Source organism: Ochlerotatus camptorhynchus, unplaced genomic scaffold, assembly GCF_037179485.1.
Source record: "Ochlerotatus camptorhynchus isolate MF236.1 unplaced genomic scaffold, CSIRO-AGI_Acam_v1.1 ptg000357l, whole genome shotgun sequence".
Taxonomy (NCBI): domain Eukaryota; kingdom Metazoa; phylum Arthropoda; class Insecta; order Diptera; family Culicidae; genus Ochlerotatus; species Ochlerotatus camptorhynchus.
In genome coordinates, this window is record NW_027040845.1 from 6,359,237 (window position 1) to 6,381,399 (window position 22,163).

At 41.6% G+C, this 22,163-nt stretch overlaps 2 protein-coding genes across 4 annotated transcripts in view; both read right to left on the bottom strand.

Annotated features, from left to right (window-relative positions):
- Window positions 1-1,375: 1,375 nt before the first annotated feature.
- Window positions 1,376-6,386, bottom strand: LOC135709316 (uncharacterized). The gene is made up of 4 exons (XM_065231625.1): window positions 6,344-6,386; window positions 2,488-2,907; window positions 1,706-2,022; window positions 1,376-1,621 (listed from the first exon to the last, which is right to left on the bottom strand). Exons 1-4 carry the CDS (start codon window positions 6,384-6,386, stop codon window positions 1,376-1,378), a joined length of 1,026 nt encoding a protein of 341 aa, XP_065087697.1.
- The window catches only part of chn (charlatan), a 177,795-nt gene continuing 161,185 nt past the window's right edge, over window positions 5,554-22,163 (bottom strand). For 2 of the 3 annotated variants that reach the window (XM_065231457.1, XM_065231458.1), the window contains exons 4-7: window positions 15,876-16,074; window positions 15,600-15,770; window positions 14,871-15,311; window positions 5,554-7,954 (exon numbers count right to left, since the gene is read on the bottom strand). In XM_065231457.1, coding sequence (XP_065087529.1) covers window positions 6,472-7,954; window positions 14,871-15,311; window positions 15,600-15,770; window positions 15,876-16,074 — 2,294 coding nt within the window. In that variant the 3' untranslated portion in view covers window positions 5,554-6,471. The remainder of the gene's footprint in view (window positions 7,955-14,870; window positions 15,312-15,599; window positions 15,771-15,875; window positions 16,075-22,163) is intronic. The other variant, XM_065231459.1, reaches the window with a different exon arrangement.

The window sequence follows — 22,163 nt, forward strand, 5'->3', positions numbered from 1 at the left end:
CTCTACTTACGGAACTACCGATAGACATGATAGATGATGTCATTGCTGGAGATGCGTTACATTTATTAGAGTTAGGCATTATGCGGAAGCTGATTAATTCTTGGCGTACTGGATGCATGATGAAACGAGCGAAATGGAGCGCTTACGGAAAACAGGTTATCTCTGAATATTTGGTTGATTTAAGGTTCCCTGTAGAGATTCACCGACGTATGCGTTCGTTGGAACATATTTCACTTTGGAAAGGGTTGGAATATCGAATTTTTTTGAACTATGTAGGAGTTGTGCTTCTAAAAGGTCATCTACCACCTAAGTATTATGAACATTTTTTATTATTGTTTTGCGCAGTCCGTATTTGTTCTGTGGAAAGATACAAATCATTTTTACCAATCGCGAGAATGCTCTTAATTGAATTTATAAATGATTACAAGATACTGTATGGTACGGAGTTTATCACAAGTAATGTACACAATCTTTGCCATATTGTAGACGAAGTGGAAACATTTGGAACATTAATATCTCTTTCCGCATATCCTTTCGAAAATTGCCTACATTCATTGAAAAAGCTGGTGAAACCCGGTCCTAATCCGTTAGCTCAAATAGCCAACCGAATAACAGAAGCTGAATGTAGTGAAAAATCATCAAAATTACAGCATTTCTCCAAACTTACTTTAATCAATGTCATAAAAAACGAAAAAGTATTTAAAATTACCTTTCCAGAATTTATTTTGACAAACAAGTTTACCAACAAATGGTTTCTCACAAATACATTAGAATTAGTTGGAATGACAGATGTTCATGAAGATGAAGATGAAGTATTAATCAAAGGACAACATTTGTTGGAAATCGAAAATTTCTTCCCAAAACCAATGGATTCTTCTTTTCTTCATGTATTCAGCTCAAAACTTGTGAAAGAAAATTTTTCAAATGCTTATTTCTACAGACCTGATTTGATTTTATGTAAAATGGTTCCTATCAACCGTAAAGATAAAACTGTATTCATACCACTTATGCATACAATGGCAAATTTCATCTGAAAATGGTTATAAAATAACTGATAATACCTAATGTGAGCATTATATCAAGTAATAAAACTAAGAAAGCAGTTTATTTGTTTAAGAATCCAATTCAACAATTTTTCATTTAAAAAATAACAAGAAATGTAAAAAAATCATTGATAGTCACGACCGTAACTTTAATCCTTCATTCCGTAGCTTGGAAGTCTCCATCATTGCCTTCAGATGTATCAGTGTCGTTCGGTTGATGAATTGACTCTGTGTTCTCAAAGTCTTCCATATCCTCACCATCAGAGCCATTGTCATCAAGTTCGATGTCGTCTGTAACACTCATAGCATCTTCATGATGAGGCTTTGACCTTTTAACACTTCTCCAACTGCTGTTTTGTATATGTGGGGTCACCAATCTGAATAAGTTTTAAAAGCAGTTCCGTGACGTTTCCAAATTCACGGAAGCCTCGTTTGGATTTATGTCCTCTGTTCACACCTGTCCAAGTAAATCGATTCCAAAATTGTCTAGTGAATAGACAATCTGCAATGACGTAAAACGCGTTATCTCCTTTTTCCACGTACGAATTAGGAACAATAATTCGGGAGAAAAATTCCATCTGGAAAAAAAAGATGTAATATTTTAAATTATGATACATTTGAATTCTTGAATAATTAATGAACCGGTTTATTGGAGTACTCACATATTTCATTTGAAGAGCATCATTTGTCAACTCAGCATTCCAATCGGTAACATGCTTCTCAGTATCAACAGGTGATCGTAACTCGATAACTGTGTCGTCTTTGGATGTCGTTTTATTTAATACCTCCGTCATGGCTGCTAGACGAGCAAAATTAGTCGCAAAACTTCTATCGACAGCTGCAGTTACCGCACGTTCTACTATGTTTTCGATGTGTATGTCAAGATAGCTCCGCATTGCATCATTGACTGCATCGAAAATATTTTGTTTAATAAGTGCATCTAGGTCCGTTGCAGTTTCAACTTGATCGGTATCCTCACCTAAAAGGACATTTCATTATTTGTATTGTATTTTTATTGACAATGATTATAATAAAGCTGATAATCAATATTAAATTAATATAAAAACTCAAATACCTTCCACATCCATATTCTTGGTATAAGCCTCAAAGTGAATGTTCTCTTCAGGAACATTTGGCGCAAATGATCGATAATCTGCAAAATGCATGCAATCAATAAATTTAATTCGGTACTATTTAAGGCTGTGTTCCATTTAAAAAAATTTCACTTAAATTTGACACATTAAAAATAAATTAATCAGTTATTGATCGGTCGATTTTCGAGAAGGTGTCTGTCAAAATTAATTTTTTGTCTGTCAAAAATATGCAAACTCACCAAATGGAGCACATGAATCCAAAACACCAATAATGTCATTTAAATTTGTTAACTTCAACAAAGCAACCACAATTTTTTTTTCAGTGTCAAAATTATCATTGAAGTTTTTACCTGGAAGGGAACTAGTAGTTTCCAGCGGCTTCAACTGGATCTGTTGAAGCATGAAATCCTCCGGCATACGTAGTATTGGTTCCTGGACAACGTTTGATGTTGATGACTGCTGCACAATTTGAACTGCTCTCGCTATTTCCGCAGATGTCTGGGCAATCGTTGTGGTTGTGGCAGATGGTTGAAGAAATGATTGGAAATCATCCCTTGGAGCTGTCACATCCGGCCGAATATTGATCACCGGTTCCATTGGCTGTGGAGGACGGATTAGATTTTCCGGTGGCGTATCAGGGCGAATATTGATGACTGGTTCCAATGGCTGTGGTGGACGGACCAGTTTTTCCGGTGGCTCAACCGATAGTGCTTTAACTTTCTGAAACGAGCTTCGGGAACTGCAAGCTTGTTTCTCTTTGCCAACGATTGCTGAAAACAGTCACGTTAATTTATAATTGAACCATTTAAATGAAAACATACCTTTACAAAGTGAGTTGTAATCGTTCCGCTTTTCCGCTGGCCTCTTTTTTTTTGCAGATTTCAGTTGCTTTTTTTTTGCTTCAAAATCCGACACGTCTTTTTTGACAGTTCTTCCACAGAAGCTTCCGCCGCTTGGAAGCTGCGGAATTTTCGTGTTACGATAACTGGTACGGATTTGGTTGCGCCTTTAAAAATCGTCCCTTCCTTCCGCATCTTATCGATCTTCTCGTTGTTCAATGACTTTGGCCACATTAGGAACTCCTTTTGTATCCAGCTCATGGGTACTGCCAGAACCTGAAATCGGCCGTTTTCTATAAACTGCGCAACTCCGTACATCTGAAAGATTTGTTTTTGTTTTTAGTTTATTTAAGAGGATAAAGTTTTAATTCAACTTACTGTGATTAATCGACGAGAAGAAGCAGCTGTTCGATGCGATGAGGACAGTATAGTGGAAAACGAATGTTTATTTACATTTACCGATCACTACTGATGAAGTGCCAGAGTAGCCAGTTTTGTTATTTTGATATCATTCTTAAAGTTTATAATGTAACACATTTCCCTTTACATAAGAGTGAAGTGAATTGCAATAATCAACCAAAACTGTTTTTTATTGAAACTGAAATTTCTTATCACATAATAATCTATGAAAATGGAGTAATAATTGGTGTGACGAATTTGTACTATTGCTAGTATCCACTGGTTTGGGAACATTGATTAAAAAGCATTTTGCTGCTGTTCCTTAATCATTTAGCGGTCCATTTAATGATCGTAGCAGTGCCCTAATAATCACATATCGACAGTGAGCATGCATAAGGGCGAATACGCGATGATCGATTCTCTTCATCGATATTCTCTTTGCATTGCTACAGCTAAGCGAAACAATTTTCTAGAATTTGTTCAATGCAGAGTAGTAACAGGTTGTATTGGCTATCAAAAGCAACAGAAACGCACCGAGAAACGTTAAATCTAGCGAGTTATTAACAAAAGAGAAAATCGACGAAGAGAATCGATCATCGCGTATAGGCCCTTATGCATGCTTACTGTCGATATGTTATGATGTAATTGGGAATGCATCGTATTTCGATCAAAACAATGTCGTATAGCGTTACTGGCATATAAAATTATAATAAACTCAACAACAGTCTTATAAGATGTTGAACTTAATCTAGAATCTAATGATTTTGTAAGATAGACAAAAATTCGTTGATTGACCAATATGTATATGGACTAATGGATAAGTAGCTGCCATGCAGATATGAAGACACCAGGATCGAGGCTAATGTAACCAGGTATGCGTTGAGTTATTTAAAAAGTATGTGTTCAAACCAATTATCCAATATCCATATCATTTGATTTATACCCGCAGGATTTTTTTTTTCGTAAAAGTATGGATGCAAATGAACTATCAATGCATTGCGGTTTAACCATGATTATATATATATATATATATACATCTGCGGATATGTTTTTTAACATATCCTATAATGTGTACAATACAGTAACTTGAAAAGTTATATAAGCTTTGATATATAATTGCATTATGCACGTTATGTAATACAAGACGAAAAATAACAGATTGCGTAATCATTCTAATGAAATCATAAGACATCTCTTATATGATGTTTGCGCTAAATACTATTTGTACGTATATGGCCTCCACTTTTGTACGCATATAAGGAATTCATGCATCTTGTACGATGCTTTTATATTGTATAAGGCTACAGCTAACTGAATTGCAACTGAGTAATGTTAACAAAATTGTTTGCTGGGGCTGTTTCGTAATGGATCGCAATGTCCTCGTGTGACGCGGGAGACAAGTGCCCTGCGGCGAGCCGGCCGGAACCGGCCGAACCGCAGGTGAATGTCTCCGCTCGGATAATCGAGTTCAACGGGCTTGAGCCCTAGGCAGTTTCACGTACTTTTTGACTCTCTATTCAGAGTGCTTTTCAACTTTCCCTCACGGTACTTGTTCGCTATCGGTCTCGTGGTGATATTTAGCTTTAGAAGGAGTTTACCTCCCACTTTGTGCTGCACTATCAAGCAACACGACTCCATGGAGAAATCTTCTACCATCAGCGCCGTTCTACGGGCCTATCACCCTCTCTGGGAGTAAAAGCCACATTCTAGTTGAACTTGAACTGGTAACCGCTGGTTACGGCAGATGACGATTATTGTCAATAAGAGCCATCGTGTAGGGTCCACTTTCAGCACTTTAGCCAGCTTGGAACCGGACCACTCCGGATGTTCCAGGTGTTTGTGCACAATATTTTTTCCTCTTTCGAGTTCCATTTGACGTTATTTCCGAGGTTATTTCTGAATGCGATCGACTACTTTGATCAAACTTGCACCAGTTGTTCTCTATAGAAGTGTTAACAAACCATTGTCAAAGATTTTTGATTCCCAACACTAGAAGCGTGCTAGCGGCGCGCGAGGGGCGTATCAATTTACTTTTAGTCAGCCTTTATATGGGAATTGAGGGAAAAGTACTTAATTTTGGGTAGTTTTTCATTTCCGTGTATCTAAATGTGATATTCCACCGTATTCCAATAACGACATTGTGGGGTTTTCCCATTCAAATTTTCCACAATTTTGCGATTCTCGTTTGGTTGATTTTTCTTTTATTAAGAATTCACATTGATCAATACAGTTGGTTGTTACAATATATAATATATAATAGCAATAATAATAATCAGATTTTTCTTGTGTTTCTTCTCTTTTGTCTGAAGTGACTTATTTTTTTTCTCTTGCTACCTCGTTACACTTTTGTTATGACACGTCAATTTCCACTTTTGTTATGGGGTTCTCACTTTACTTCTGCTTTTTTTTAAAACTTTACATGGTTGTGAATGAAACGTAAACAAATAAATGTGGTAAAAAACAATTTGAACGAAAATTTTCCCGCTTCCTCTAATGTAGCGAACTGAGAACGGGTGGTGCAATCGCTAATAGGTAACAAAATAATATACTTTGTCGTTTTGAGTTTTGGACTGCGCGTGGCAAATGGCAAGTAGAATATAATATGAATACCTAATAGGTACCATTCCGGGTTGTATAAATGTTTTACGAGAAAATATATAGTTTTGTTCGATACTTTTGTACGTTTCCTCTGCGTGAAGATAGAAGTTAGTCATTCGTAGGAGAATTTTTAGGAATAGATTGCACGCCTTGGCTTAGCCGAATCGGGATTAATCTCTCTGTCTTTTTTCTTCCTCTTCTTCTTCTTCTAAACTTGGATTGAGCTTGTTCTGGTTCCGTTGTTTGAAATATGAAATAAAATATTTTATAAATGTTTAAAGTTAAAGTCAAAGTAAAAGTAGTATCTTGTGCGAAAACACACATCAAATCTCTGTTTCGGTTCTACTCTACGTTGCTAAATATGTTTCACCTGCCCAATCGTAGTGCGTTACGGATGAGTAGACTCCGTACATTTCTACCACAGTATAATACAGATAGCTACCGCCTTTTAGTACACGATAATAATAAAAAAATGTTCAAAATCTTTACACCTACCATCTACTTGCGCCGTTTGTTGCTGCCGGAGCGGCTTTTGGACTTCCGTTTCCGTTCCTTCTGCTGCTTTTGCGGTTTCTTCTTGCTGGAAACCTTCTTGCCGGCAGTGGACGACACGCTCTTCTTGGACTTAACGCTTTTTGGCGCCAATTTCCTCTTCTTCGAGTGCCGCAACCGTTGATGCAAGATAAGCTTATACTTCCGGTCGAAGGTTGCCCGACACAGCTTGCACTGCTCCGCCGTGGGCCGCCCGTGGCGCCAGCGGTTGTGCAGGATCAGCGACGTTTTGCTGTGGTAGTGGCAGTTGTCCGAATGCTCCAGACGTTGCTGATTCTGGCAGATCCGGCAGCACAGCTTCCGCGTTATCAACCGGATCATGTGCTTATCCCGGATGTCAGCGATCTGCTGCTGATCGGTGCTTTGATTCAGGTCCGATTCCGCCGGCAGTTTTCGCCGGGGTAGCTGCTGCTTTCGGCCGAGCCTTGCCTCCTCCTTGATGAAGATCACGTCGTCGTCGTCGCCCCGGGTCTTGTTCGCCGACGACAGCGAACTGATCGAGACTTCCTTGTGGTTCCGAAGGAATTCGGTCAGGGAAAAGTTTTCGTCCCTGGGGACCTTGTCGACCTTCTCGGCGATCGACGTTGGCTTGCAGAACGCATTCGTTAAAAACATATTGTACGGTTTCTTATACACTCTATCAAAAATAGTTTCGTTTATATTCTTATTGTTAACGGTACTATTGTTATTGTTGCTGCTGCTGTTGTTGTTCCGTTCAATTCCGTTTTCGGCTGGACCGGTCGCGGCGCTGTTGGGGGTTGTAAGATCGATGACCTTGCCGCTGGCGGCGGCCGGATGGCGGTGGACCAAATTCTCCTTATCGTTTCGGGAACTACTTTTACGACGTCGCTTGGAACCATTGTTGTTCACGGGATCGCTGGCCGAGTGGTTTGTACTATTCTGGTGGTGGTGGTGGTTCGGTAGTTGCTGCTGTTGGTGAGGTTGATTCGCGGGAGGCGAAGTGCTAATCGTTGTCGACGTCGCCTTCTGTTGCAGCTGTTGTTGTTGCTGTTGTTGCTGCTGCTGCTGTTGTTGCTGCTGTTGCTGCAGATGTTGTTGAGCAACGGCGGCAGTGGCCAATAGTTGGAGCAACGAGAGATGCTCCTCAGTCAGGTTGGCCATTGCCATCCCATTAGCGGTCATGGGAATCTTGCCAGGTTGATGCTGTTGCATTGTGGAGCAACCAGTAGCAGCCGTTTCCGTTGGCGATGCCAGGGATGACGCCGGTGACGACGGTGACGAGGGCGATGCATGCGTGGGTGAGCATGATGCCGATGAGGATGCTGCCACCAGGAGTGATAGCATGTTGGTACCGTTGCTGCTGCTGTTGCTGCTACTGTTGCTGTATTGTTGGTTTCCGCCTCCCGCATTATGAAAATCCTGCGTGACGGAAGCTTTGTTACGGCCAACCGCTTGCATGTTGAGTAAGCTGTAATGAGAGAGGAAGAAGGGATTGGTGCGAATTAGAAACTTATCCTGATCAATGTGGGCGTCCTTAGTGGAATACCCGTATGAAGAGAGAAAGAGATGGATTAGTAATTTCCATTTAATTCCTTCGCATTATTTTCTTATCCTTGACAGATTCACGTATTTCGTCCACCATATGCAGATTTCTTCAGTGTCTCGAGTCGAGAATTAGTACAAGACACTGAAGAAGTCTGCACATTGCAGACGATATACGTGTATCTGTCAAGGATAACCAAATAAGGTAGTGGAATAAAATGGAGATTACTAATCCTTCTCTCTCTCTCTCTTTATACAGACATTTATGAATGGAAAATAACTTAAACCAAGATATTCAGAATGTGTAACGGCAAATTGACAATGTTTGAAAAATCAGCAATTTATCGATAGATTTTAAACCTATTGATACCGAATAAAACTTTAAACTCCTAGTTTCAAATTTGAAATTCTTCAATAAATGACTGAGCTATTAGTTTAGTTTAGTTTTCTTTATTAACGAGATACTGAGCTATGATTTTTCAAACATTGCAAGTTTGCCGTTACACATTTCATGACCAACTCCTTTTTGTAAACAAACCTTGTAAGGCCATTTTCTCGCGAACCGAAACCTACATTCGTAAACCTAAAACACAATCAGGTAGAGGAGAATTCCCCCTACCTGGTCATTTTGTTGGTTTGCGTTGACTACAGAATGGCCCTACAAGGTTTGTTTACAAAATGGAATTGAGGCCTTTTCAATTGTTGGTCTTGATTTGACCGGAGGCATCGTGTTCGCAGTGTTAATTAACTTAAAGTAAACTAAACGATATTTATCAAATTAAGGATTAAAAAAAACAGATGAATCCACATAACAGTGGCGTATGTCTTCTCCGTGCACTATTTATAAGAGAAAAAATAAAAATAAATCGTTGTTTTTGGCTATGTCTGGAACCAGATATAAAGGGTGTCCCACATCAAATTGCATCACGGAAAAAACCCTGTAGAAAATTACCCATTGGGTATTTTCTCTTGAAAATTAAAGTAGAAGTAGTTTAGAGTGTATTGTTTACACTGTATTTTTATCGCTGTCAGTTTTTCGAAAGTTGCAAGGAATGGCGTCCCCCGAAGAGCAACGTAGCGAATTGATTTTGCGCAAGCACCTGGAAAATCCTCAACTCTCTCATCGGGACATCGGAAAACAACTCGGAATCGTGCAGTCAACGGTGAGTCATTTAATTAAACGTTACTACGAAACTCTGAGCATCGAACGGAAGGAGAAATGCGGTCAAAATGGATGTTCTATTAGTGATCAGGATCACAAGCGTGTCGTGAAAGCGTTTAAGCGGAATCCCAATGCTTCGGTCAGGGATGTGGCCAAAAAGTTGAATCTGTCCAAGTCTTTCGTTCAGAGAGCCAAGGACCGGGAGGGACTGCATACGAAGGCTCCAAATCGCAACGAACGGCAAAATACGGTGGGAAAGTCACGGGCCCGGAAACTGTGCACCCAGATGCTGACGAAGCCTCATTGTCTCATCATGGATGATGAGACTTACGTCAAGGCGAAACTGTTCTTCACCGCCCAGCACAAGTTTGATGTTCCGGAGCAAGTAAGGAAGCAGAAACTTTCAAAGTTTGCCAAGAAATACATGATTTGGCAAGCGATCTACTCATGTGGCAACTGTAAACGGGGAGATCTACCTCAAGGCAGTGTCCACAGAAGCGTCTGCTCCCTCTGTTGAAGCAACACGAGGGCCCTACGATCTTCTGGCCGGATCTAGCTTCGTGCCACTATTCAAATGTTGTCCTGGAGTGGTACGAAGCCAACGGGGTCACTTTCGTACCCAAGGACATGAACCCCCTCCTCAACGCACCGGAACTAAGGCCCATCGAAAAATACTAGGCTATTATGAAGCAGGCACTACGGAAGCATCCCAAGGAGGTCAAATCTGAGGAAGACATGAAGAAAAAGTGTGCTTCCGTACAGAAGAAGCTGCAGCCAGATGTTGTACAGTGTACAGTTAAGCGTAAGGTGCGAGCGTACGGTTATGGTATTGAAGTTGAATGAAATAAATATACCAAAGGCTTACTAATGGGTTATATTTTATTGTCTGAAAGTTTGAAAAGGATCGGTCAACTAGGTAATTTTCTACAGCGTTTTTTCCGTGATGCAATTTGATGTGGTACACCCTTTATTTTAACGGAATAAAATTTAATGGATTTCTGGGGACGGACTGAAAACAAATTAAGGACTCGACTGACGGAATCCATTTTCCATACAATTTGTTTTATCCCTTTGCATTTTCACGGGCACACATTTGGTGATCTACTTAATGTACAAAGTTCAAAATGAAACTGCATGTTGGCTGCAGAGAAGCAATGATCGCGTTTAATTTTCAGACCTGTATGACTTCTGGATGGCTTGATCTGTGCTAGTGAATACGTGAAGTGAAGGGATTCCATGAATGTTGCCATTAAGGTGAAAGTAGATCGGTTTAGAATGACTCACTTCATCGATTTAAAAAAAAAAAATAACGCAGCGCTCAATCGAAAAAACTCTTCCGTGCAAAATTAAAGAACTAAAATTGCTATCTCTAGCAATTTTTACAAGATTGATTTATTGTTTAAATTTTCTGTAAACCATTTTCTACGTTCAATTTTAGGACCACAATCATAGTGGTCGCTAAGTTTGCCCATCAATTACACAAGTATTTCGAATGAAAGGTCAGATTTCACTCCCGTAGATCGTTTCAAAATATTTTGAGGAACATTTCCTCCGAAAACAACATACCTGTAAAATGCATTATTTCAATGCAAACCATTTTTTGTAACGCAATTCCAAGCATTAGATTTCGTTTTCCTAAGCAAACAACTGGCTTTTGCATGTATCTGTGCGTGAGCAGTTTTCACTGGTGGAAGAACGATGAGATTTTGAACGTCCTCACAAAACACAAAAACACTTCCCTGAACTTCAGCAGGACTTCCCTGAACTTCGGTAGGACTTCCATGAACTGCAGCAGGACTTCTCTGAACTTCGGCAGGACTTCCCTGAACTTCAGAACTTCCCTGAACTTCGGCAGGACTTCCCTGAACATCAGCAGGACTTCCCTGAACATTGGAAGGACTTCGCTGAACTTCGTCAGGACTTCACTTCGCTGAACTACGGCAGGACTTCCCTGAACTTCAGCAGGACTTTCCTGAACTTCGGCAGGACTTCCCTACACTTCAGCAGAACTTCCCTGAACTTTAGCAGGACTTCCCTGAACTTCGGCAGGACTTCCATGAACTGCATCAGGACTTCCCTGAACTTCAGCAATACTTCCCTGTACTTCAATAGGACTTCCCTGAACTTCAGCAATACTTCCCTGAACTTCGGAAGGAATTTGATGAACTACGGCAGGACTTCCCTGAACATTGGCAGGACTTTCCTGAACATCAGCAGGACTTCACTGAACTTCAGCAGGACTTCCCTGATCTTTGGCAGGACTTTCCTGAACATCAGCAGGACTTCGCTGAACTACGGCAGGACTTCCCTGAACTTCAGCAGGACTTCGCTGAACTTCGGCAGGACTTCCCTGAACTTTGGCAGGACTTTCTTGAAGTTCGACAGGCTTTCCTTGAACATTGGCAGGACTTCCCTGAATTTCTGCAGAATTTCCCTGAACTTCAGCAGGACTTTCCTGAACTTCGTCAGGACTTCCCTGAACTTCAACAGGGCTTCGTTGAACTTCGTTAGGACTTCCCTGAACTTCAACAGGACTTCCCTCAGCTTCAGCAGGACTTCGCGGAACTTCGGAAGGAATTTGATGAACTACGGCAGGACTTCCCTGAAAATTGGCAGGACTTCGCTAAACTTCGTCAGGACTTCACTGAACTTCAGCAGGACTTTCTTGAAGTTCGACAGGCTTTCCTTGAACATTGGCAGGACTTCCCTGAATTTCTGCAGAATTTCCCTGAACTTCAGCAGGACTTTCCTGAACTTCGTCAGGACTTCCCTGAACTTCAACAGGACTTCGTTGAACTTCGTCAGGACTTCCCTGAACTTTGGCAGGACTTTGATTACCAACCGCATCCGGGAGCTACGAGTCGAAAGATGCAAGAAAATCTTGAACTTCTTTAAGCGAAAAAATCCGGTAATCCTGTTCACCGACGAGAGCATGTTTACCGTCGATCCCGTATCAAATTCCAGAACCGACCGGTATATTAGTTCTCTTCCGGTAAAAGACGTGGTCGACGAGCACAAGAACGTGTATCTGACCAAGCATCCTGCTAGCGTTATGGTGTTTGGATTGGTGGCTTCCGATGGCAAAAAAATGGACCCGGTGTTCATTCTACATCTACATCGGGATTTTAAGTAGGTATGTTCTTCCGTGGATCAAAGAACAGTACGGTCCGAAGCCAAATGTTGTATTTCAACAAGATGGGGCTCCGTGCCACACCTCGAACCGCACTCAGAAGTGGTTGCAGGTGTCTGCGCGAGACCGGACAACGCTGCTAGTGTGTCCATTTTGGGGAGATGCGATTGGATAGTGGCTAAACGGGTAGTTCGCTACCTGAAAAGTACAAAGAACTGGCAGTTGAAGTTCTGACGGCAAGTTGACTGGATACTCAGATGCGGACTAAGCGGGTGATTTGAAAACTCGATAGTCGACGACCGGCATCGTTTTCGTGTACGCAGGCGGGGCCATTTCGTGGACAAGCCATCTACAGAATTTCGTCTCACTGTCTTCGAAGGAATCGGAATACGTGGCGTTGAGCGAGGCGAGCCAAGAGACTGTTTGGTTTCTGAATTTGTTCGACGAGTTCGGTGAACCGTCCTTCAGACGAGTTCGGTGAACCGTCCTTCAAGCCAGCGACGCTGTGGGAGGACAACCAGAGCTGCATTTACTTCATCGTTTCGGAACGGACAACCAAGCGTTCGAGACACATTGAGACTCAGCAGTGTTTCGTCAAGGAGTTGTGCGATGCAAAGGTATTGCAACTGTTGTATTGTTCAACCGAAGACAACTTCGGAAGTTCTCTGTTATGCTGGGATTGACCGACGGAGATCGTTGAGAAGGAGTACTGGTAGGAACAACGATCGATCCTACCAGCAGAACAGCGGCATCTCTGTAGAAAATGGCTTGACGATATGATTCATTTATAAATTTGACAAGCCACATTGCTAATTTTGTACTTGAACTAGCATTTCTGCACAAAAAATCCTAGTTTTGCTCGGGTTCTTTTGTCCCCTTTGTATCACAAAGCTACAGTTACTTCCATTTACATCCAATTATTTTACAAACAATGACAGAATTATATAGTTGAAGATGCTAATTTAAAATAACAGACTAATACCCTGGACAGACTATGGCTTATATCATGTAATATAGACTGCCTTGCAATGAGCACTCATACATAGGATTTCCAGTCAAAACTAGATGTATGAGTGCTCATTGCAAGACAGCCTATATTACATGATATAAGTCATAGTCTGTCCGGGGTATAAAGTGGCCATTTTTATACGGTAGATGAGGAGATGAAAGCACCGACAAACCGACCGAGGATCGCTGCACATTTGAATCGGCCGTTATGGATTCTCGATCAAGAGTTAAGTTTAAGTTTCATGTCGGTTTGTCGGTGATGAAAGTATAGAGTTGATAGTTCCATTAGAGTATGGCAGCAGTGCTGCAAAATCTCGACAATACACGGCGATATTCAAATGCTTTGGTCTCTCATTTTTGCTAACAGTCATCGTCAAGGCAAACCATGTCATGTGCAGATGTTTTGATTAGCTAAATTAGTAACGAAATTAAATGAATTGAGCAAAACAATTACATGGAGCCGTTAAAGTGAAAAAGCGTCTACGTCCTCAACTGCTTGGATAACAAAATATGACACAGAATGCACGAAATTAAACGTTTTGTAGCTAGGTGAATCTTCGCCATTGATGAAAAAATGAATGAGATTTTGACAAAAGTTTGTTTGAGGATCAAATTTATCAGTGACTACGTGATAAACAATTTTGTCAATATAGCGCGAAAATCTGTCAATGACAATGTCAAAATCTCAGCACTGTATGGCAGTGTGAAAATTGTATATAGAGAGTAGAAAGCGAGCAAGGACAACTTTGATGAAGGTACGAATCGGGTTGATCATCTCTCTTTACCAAACTAACCAGTTCGAGAGGGATGGTGAGGGGTATACTCCCCCCCCCCCGCGCCACCACTGCAAAAAGAAATGATCACCGATTTGCCCATGTACCGACGATGTGTTTGAACAGTTCTATCGATTGTACCGCACTCAAGTAAAGCCCTCTAGTAAAGTATGGACGACTGTCACCACAAAACTGAAAAAGCTGTTCCAATCGAGCAAAGCGGTTCATTTTGACGGTTCGATTGGAACAACTTTTGACAGACGTCCACTCTTTTACTGTAGGGCTTTACACTCAAGTCGTTATCTGAAGGGAGGCATCTAGTCGTAGGTTTGGAAATTGCAGCTATTGTTACCACTACCACTGTATGTGCTCTTGTCATCGTCGACTTGACGATCTCGAGGAGGCACGGTTAGGGGAGGTGCTGCTACTGTACCTTTCGACCAATGAAAGTATGATTGATGGTAAGCTCCCATGTAGAGTTATGTACTTTAACTATTTATGTTTGTATTACTTCTGCGTGACAGAATTATTTTTAGAAGTCTGATCGAATTCTTACAGCTAAATTTGGCAATGTGCTTTTTCGGAAAATTTTTCTTCCATTCTAGTGAATATAACAGATGAACAGAATAATCAACCTAATCAAAAACAGAAGTGTCAAAACCTAAAAAAATAAAATCAACCAGTCAAAATGTAAAATTCGAGTGTGGAGTGAACCGAAAAACAAACGAAACTATCCGCAAAACAGCAACTCAAACGCTTTCAAATTTACCGGGCATAATCTTCCGAGTCGCTTCCGTCCGCCTCCAGATAGCTGTATAGGAGCTCAGCTCCCCGTTTCCGATTGACCTTGGCTATCCAGTGGTGGGTTGTTTGCTGTTGTTGCTGCTGCTGCTGTTGCTGTTGCTGTTGCTGTTGAGGTTGATGGTGTGATGTAGGAGGTTGTTGATGCTGTTGCTGGTGGAGGTGGTGTTGAGGGCCATTTGTGGTCACCTGCGTTACCCCTCCACCTATGCCGTTTCCCGGAATGACACTACCAGAAACACCACCACCACCACCACCACCACTGCCGCCGATATTGTTGTTGGCCGTCTGGGCCAGATGGGCATTGATCGTATCGATCAGATTGGACGCGTTGCTGTTGGTCAGTATGTTCCCCGTCGTGGCGGAGGTCGTTATCGTGTGGTAGATGTTGGTGTGGTTGGTCGTCGTCCTGGATCGTCAATCAATTTGCAGGTCGCGTGAGGCAAGGCATGGGTTTTCAAAGAGATGGGGAACGATTTCTTTAAATTATTAATTTGGTTAGACGATGGGTTGAACACACGGCTTTTGCATAAAAATTAATTTCGAACCTAACGCAATCCAAAACAGTCTACACAGTCTCTTGTTGTGATTGACAAAGTGCTAATAACGAAAGTGCTTGCAAAACTACACAAAATGTTACAACCAAAAAAAAAACAAATTCAACAAACAGTCTACGACAAGTGAAACGTCTGCTCACCCGAAGGAGTTCCCACTGGCGTTCCCGTGGATATTGTTCGGAACAAAGGTATTTCCTAGATTGCGCAACACGTTGCCCGTTCCGCTGATGGTGGATGTGGCCACCACGGTGGGGCTGTTAATCGTTCCACCGACGACCGTAGTCTTTGCCGGTTTGCTTACTTCGTTTGGGCTAGAGACATTCAAATGTTCAATATCGGTGTGGTTAGTAGGTACTCGTTTGTCTTATTCTACGCGCAGTTAGTTAGTTGGACGCTCGTAAATGAGTGATACTTACTGTGCCTCGAGCTGATGGGTGTTGAGTTGATCTTGGTCCTCGGCGAAGTAGTTGCACTTGTTGCAGGCCTTCTTGTTGTGGACTTTGAAGACGTGCGTGGCCAGGCGCTCGGAACGGGCCGCCTTGTAGTCGCACAGCATACAGACGAACGGTTTCGTGTGGGTGTTCAGGTGACGCTTGAGACCCCAGTTGTCGGCACCTGTAGAAGAGTAGAAGAGTGAATCAAAAGCGTTAGGTGACAATGTAGGCAGTAGGCTTTGCAGGAGGACCTAGAACGAACTGTCATGTTATGTTTGTGTTTTGAGAAGTGGTGAATCGCAATTTAAATAATTTAAATGTATTAGCAGAACAGTACAAATATGTGCATTTGGCAGAACTTTCAAAATTCTCGTGTTATAAAATTTACAAACAGATACATTGTAAGTACCAAATTTGCTGAGAGATCTGAATATCTGGATTATCGTGTAGGTAGCTAAATGTTTATTAGGATCGAGTAAAATATCTTTGAATTTGTTAAGTTAGAAAGCTTATCGTGGAAGAGAACCCGGAACAATTTTCAAGACAATTATACCCTTATTTTTGGAGTTCGAAGGATGGTGGGATGATCAGAAGTTCCTGGAGTTTTGAGAGTTGTTCGATGTTTTGAAAATGATCAGAACACTGGAATTTCCTGCGTTTCTTGACGTTCCGTGAGTACTATTCGTCTACGTTTTTCAATCTACGAGTCGTGGGCTGCCCTTTTGGATTGATCGTAGGAATTAAGACATCTTGGTCCTAATGGAAAAACATGAGGCAAATTTACTGCTGAGTTTCTGCACTTTATGTAATTTATAAGTACGCTAAACTCAAATTTGGGTTGTTCTCATTCGCCGTGTAGGTTCCGTTCCGAGATATGGACCTTGCGGGTGGATTTTGCCAAGACGATCCTGCAACATTCTATGCTGGACGATGGAATGGTTGGTGTAGCAGCAGCCGCCACCGCAATGCAGGGTATGTCTTCGAGCAGTTCCAGTTAGAGGCGAGGTCGAATAGTAGAGTTTTTGTTTGGCTATTGACTTTCCAACTAAAGCTCAATCGCCACTGTCAGCTGTCCTTCTGTCCATCTAATGAACGGATAGAGCCCAGATAGGAGAAAATGTTCCGGTAATGTTGGGATTGATTGCGGAGTGTTGCTATGCAAGCAATTGCCCTGATTTGTTCATGCAGGGTGGTCTGAATGATTGTACGTAGTCTGGCGCGGAATGATGTACCGTTCCGATTCAAATTTCGGACGATTCAAATTTCACACTTTCATTTTTAATTAAATATTACATCCAGTTAGAAACAAAGTAATAATGTTAGATGATGGTGGAGGGAACTAGTCAAAAAAATTTAAAATTTACAAGACATGTGGATCATATTCGACCGAGATAATCAACTTTTAAAAGTGTCCGAAATTCGAGTTTAAGTGTCCGAAATTTGAATCGGCACGGAATCTACTTCTTCGAACTGGCATTAGAATGTGCGCTGACTGTGTTTTGAGCAGGGCTATGCATTTTCGAAACAAAGAAAAGAAAATGAACTCTCCGCCGAATCGCTTCATTTCGAGCAATATCATTTTCGTGTAAGACATTGTGTTTCTTGTTATCGAGTCACGATGAACATTACTCCTTTCAAACATTACTTGACTATCGCTTGTTTCGTTCGTCAAGTGCTTTAGTTCATTTCATTTGAAGCAAATATTTGTTTCAATTGACGAAATGAATGACTCGAAAACTGCTTCCTTCGTTTTTTCCACTTTCACTTCAATTCGGGCTCATTCGACTTTTCACTCATCGCGTCGTCAAGCAACAAAATGTAGTATCCGCACAATATCGGTTGCCGATAGGGATGGCATCCGGGTTATAAATAGTGATAATATATTATTTTATGTTAAACGAAAATTAAATTAACGAGGCCATTCTGGAGTCCAATATGGCGGCCCTCGAGGTCAGGAAAAATCTCAAATACCCTACAATATGGGTATTTTCGGAACGGGTAGATGCTGAAAATCGATTACCGATGCCATTTTTGAAATCAAAATAGTGACAATTGGTTTTCGGAAGTGTCAAATACCCTAAGATATGGGTATTTTAGGAACGGGAACAACGCGTAGATGTGAAAAATCGATATCCGACATTATGTTCAGATACCATTTTGGAATCCAATATGGCCCATGAGGGTTCAGAAAGCTTCAAATACCCTACAATATGATTATTTTCGGAATGGGTACAACGTGTAGATGCCGAAAATCTATATCCGATGCCATTGTGAAATCCAATATGGCGGCCATTAGGTTTCATAAAAAGTGTCAAATACCCTAATATCGGAGTATTTTTCGGAACGGGAAACTTTACGATTCCCACGACGCGTAGATGCTGAAAATCGATATTCGATGCCATTTGCAGGCCACTTGACACTTCTTCTGAAATCGGAAGCCATCATCATGAATTTCAAGATGGCATCAGACATCGATTTCTTGCTTCTAGATGTCAACCCGATTCCAAAAAAACCCACATTGATCGGTATTTGACAGTATTTCACAGTTTTTCTGAACCGAAGGCGCCATTTTGGATTTAAAAGCGGCGTGACATCAAATTTCGGCATCTAAGTCTCATCCCCATTCTAAAAATAACCATATTTTAGGGTATTTGATACTTTTACGCAAATCGGAAGTCGCCGTCTTGGATTTCAAAATGGCGTCGGATATCGATTTCAGGCCTCTAGACGCCATCCCGATTCCAAAAATACTTAAATTGATGGGTATTTGACAATATTTCCCATTTGTTCTGAAATCGGAAGTCGCCATCTTGGATTTCTAAATGGCGTCGCATATCATTTTTTTCGATCTGTAGACTTCATAAAGATTACATTAATATCAATATTGATGTGTATTTGACTGTATTTCCACTTTTCATTGAGCCGGAAGCCGCCATCTTCGATTTCAAAATGTCGTCGGATATCGATTTTCATCCCGTAGACATCACCCCGATTCCAAAAATACCTTTATTGATAGGTATTTGATAGTATTTAACACTTTTTATAGAACTGGAAGCCGCCATCTTGGATTTAAAAATGGCGTCGAACATAAATGCTCGATTTCTAGACGTCACACCGATTAAAAAAAATGCCCATATTGATGGGTAAACAAACCACCCGACAATGATAAATATGACATCAACGTGCACAGATCTATGCGCATACGCTTAAATGAACCGAGTGAACAATCAGCAAAAGTCATAAAAACTGCGCGAATTTTGATCGAACAGCTTTGCTTCAATGCAAAAGTAAGTTCATTTGACAATGAAAGAAGAAATGAACACGAGTCAGCAAACAGCATTAAAACTGATCGAAAGTGGTTCTGTTGATGTTGACAGGGGTCTGCTCGAAGAGAAGACAGAATGACTTTCAATTGAAAGTGATGGTTTACAGCTTCATCGTCACTTGATGCTTTTCGATTGAAAGTGACTTTGAGGGGCCCTGGTTTTGAGCTAAGAGGAAGAGGAGACAGCTGGCTTCTTTTTGTCTGTGACGTGTTCTTCTTCTCTTGCGGAAATGACCGTGAAAAAACTTTTTCATTATGGGCGACGCAGTCGACTGTCAAAATACAAGAAAATAGATTCCCTGTTGTAAAAATTCTCACGTTTCTATACGTTCGCCCGACCAATCAGTCGCTGGTTCGCGTTTGACAGAAAATTGGTTCATTAAAGTCCCCCTATTGTCTCCTCTTCCTCTTAGGTTATGACAAATCCATGGCAGGACTTGGCGCAGATTCAGGGTTGTGGTTTGAAAAAAAAACTGATTGTATTGTGGCAACATCAATAACAAATTGTGACACATGCACACTGCGCAAACCTAGAAAAAAATCAGTGTTGCCAGTACCTTTGAAGATCAGAAAAATTGTAACCATGAGTGCCAAACAGTGCCAATGACTGTGCCCAGGTGTGCCCAAGCTTGTTTTTAGCACACTGTGTGTAGTAACCAACCCCTTGTCTAAAGCAGAAACCTTGAACTAAGATAACATTTTAGGATTTTGACACATTGAAGAATTGTTAAAAGAATTTTTATGAGAATGCTAAATGAGGTTTGATGCGAATTGTAATCCTCTAAAATTTACTATCTTTAGGAATACTGACAACAATTACAAAGGAATTGGACTTGAAGCTCAAGATAATTTGAGAAGTATTTAGGGAAAATTGTGAGGAGAACTAAAGGCCCAAGTGCAATGACAGCGAAAGCGGAGCGGCAGCGGAAAAAGCCCGATCTGAGTAAGCCTACTTGTCGGATTGAAAACTAGTTAGAATCAAATCGACTTCGGTTAGGCATCTTGATGCCATTTGTGACAACTGACAAACTTTCCGTTTCCGTTCCGCTTCCGCCCACATTGCGCTTGAGCCTTAAAGGTGAATTCCAACGTAGTTCTTAAGATATTATTGTCAGGATTATGAGTAGAATTCTAGAGAATTCTAACGCAAGACAAAATTTGAAGAAATTTCGACAAACTTAATGATTTTTTTTCCAAGACCGTTAGTCGTTTTAACGCTTTTGGTTTCGAAGGAACTACGTGTACAGGACGGGGCAATAATGAACAGGCCGAGACTTAACGAGCAAAAGAATGTTTTATTAAAGCAAACTTGAATTGCTCACATCGAGCTCTTGAATTGGAATGACAGCGAAAAATAACAGGAGTGACCAGGTCAGGTAATCCAACGACTACTTTGATTTCACCCCCTCTCGCTTGGATAGTCCCAGCATCCGACGTCCGACGTCCAACGATTTAGTGAAGAAGTCAGCCAACTGGTTGTTGCTGGCAGTCGGCTCCACCAATAGCTTACCAGCAGCGACATGATCTCGAAGAAAATGGTGTTTAATGTCGATGTGTTTGGCTCTCTTACTCTTCACGGTTGTCCTCGCCTATGGTGATTGGTTCAATATTCAGCTCACCGATATCGCCTAGAACACCAACTAGCCATATTGCTTCCGATGCTGCAGCACTCAACGCTACATATTCAGCTTCGCTTGAAGAAGTTGCAACTGTTGTTTGCTTCTTGCTTGACCACGCAACAGTACATCCGAAAACACGGAAAACAAATCCGCTTACTGATTTCCGGTCGTCCGTATCGATGGCCCAGTCTGAATCAGCAAACCCGAAGAGTGGCGCCGCTTGATTGTCTCGAGTAAACGTCAAGCAACACTCCATCGATCCTTTTAAGTATCGTACAACCCGTTTCAGAGCTGTCCAATGTTGTTGTCCAGGTTGAAGTTGGAATCTCCCCAGCTATCCGATAGGAAAGCAAATGTCCGGCCTTGTGGACATCATCACGTACCTCAGGCTTCCCAATAATTCACGGTGCGGTTCTTGAACACCTTCGGCCACTTGACGATCCAATTTAATTCCTTTCTCCATTGGCGTCCTTGTTGCATTGCACTCCGCCATGCCGAACTTCTGCAAGATCTTTTCCAGGCTGGTTTCTTGAGACAGCATCATTCTACCATTTTGTTGATCGTACCGTATCTTCATCCCAAGAAAGTGAGTCAACTCTCCGCAATCGGTCATTTCAAACATCGCCGACAGTTCGCGTTTCAGCTTCATTATGGTGGTCAGCTGCATACCTGCTATCAGGATTCTTCAGCCAGTAACCGCTGTTTCACAGTCTCCAATGTGAGGTCGTTCTCGTTGATATTCTCTAGAGCCGTTACAAGGGAGTGGTAGCTATCGGGAAGGGTGAGAAATAATTGCGATACCATGTCGCCTGCCGATTTGAGTTGGCGTATGATATCGTCGAACTGTTGAAGTTCCTTCTTTCATACGGACCCTGGCCAACTGCTTCCGCAGTAGGGTCTGACTTGCTACAGACTTCTTCGCATATGTATCTTCCAGTGCCTTCCACATTACTCGAGCAGTCTCCTTGTCCCGTACTATGCCTAGACATTCACCAGAAAGGAATCCAACTAGCAAGGACTTCGCTTTCCGATCTGTCTGCAAAAGCTTCGCCCTTCCCTGATCCGATGCACCGGGAACTGGCTTGGTTAATACGTCCGAAACTTCTGCCGCATCCAGGTACAGTTGAACTCGAAACCGCCAATTCTCGAAGTTCGTTCCATTCAACTGCGCAATTTCGGAGCCTTCCTCCTTCGTAGACGAGCCCATAACCTGAAGGAACTACGTGGACAGGACGGGACAATAATGAACAGGCCGACACTTAACGAACAAAAGAATGTTTTTTTGAAGCAAACTTGAATTGCTCACATCGAGCTCTTGAATTGGAA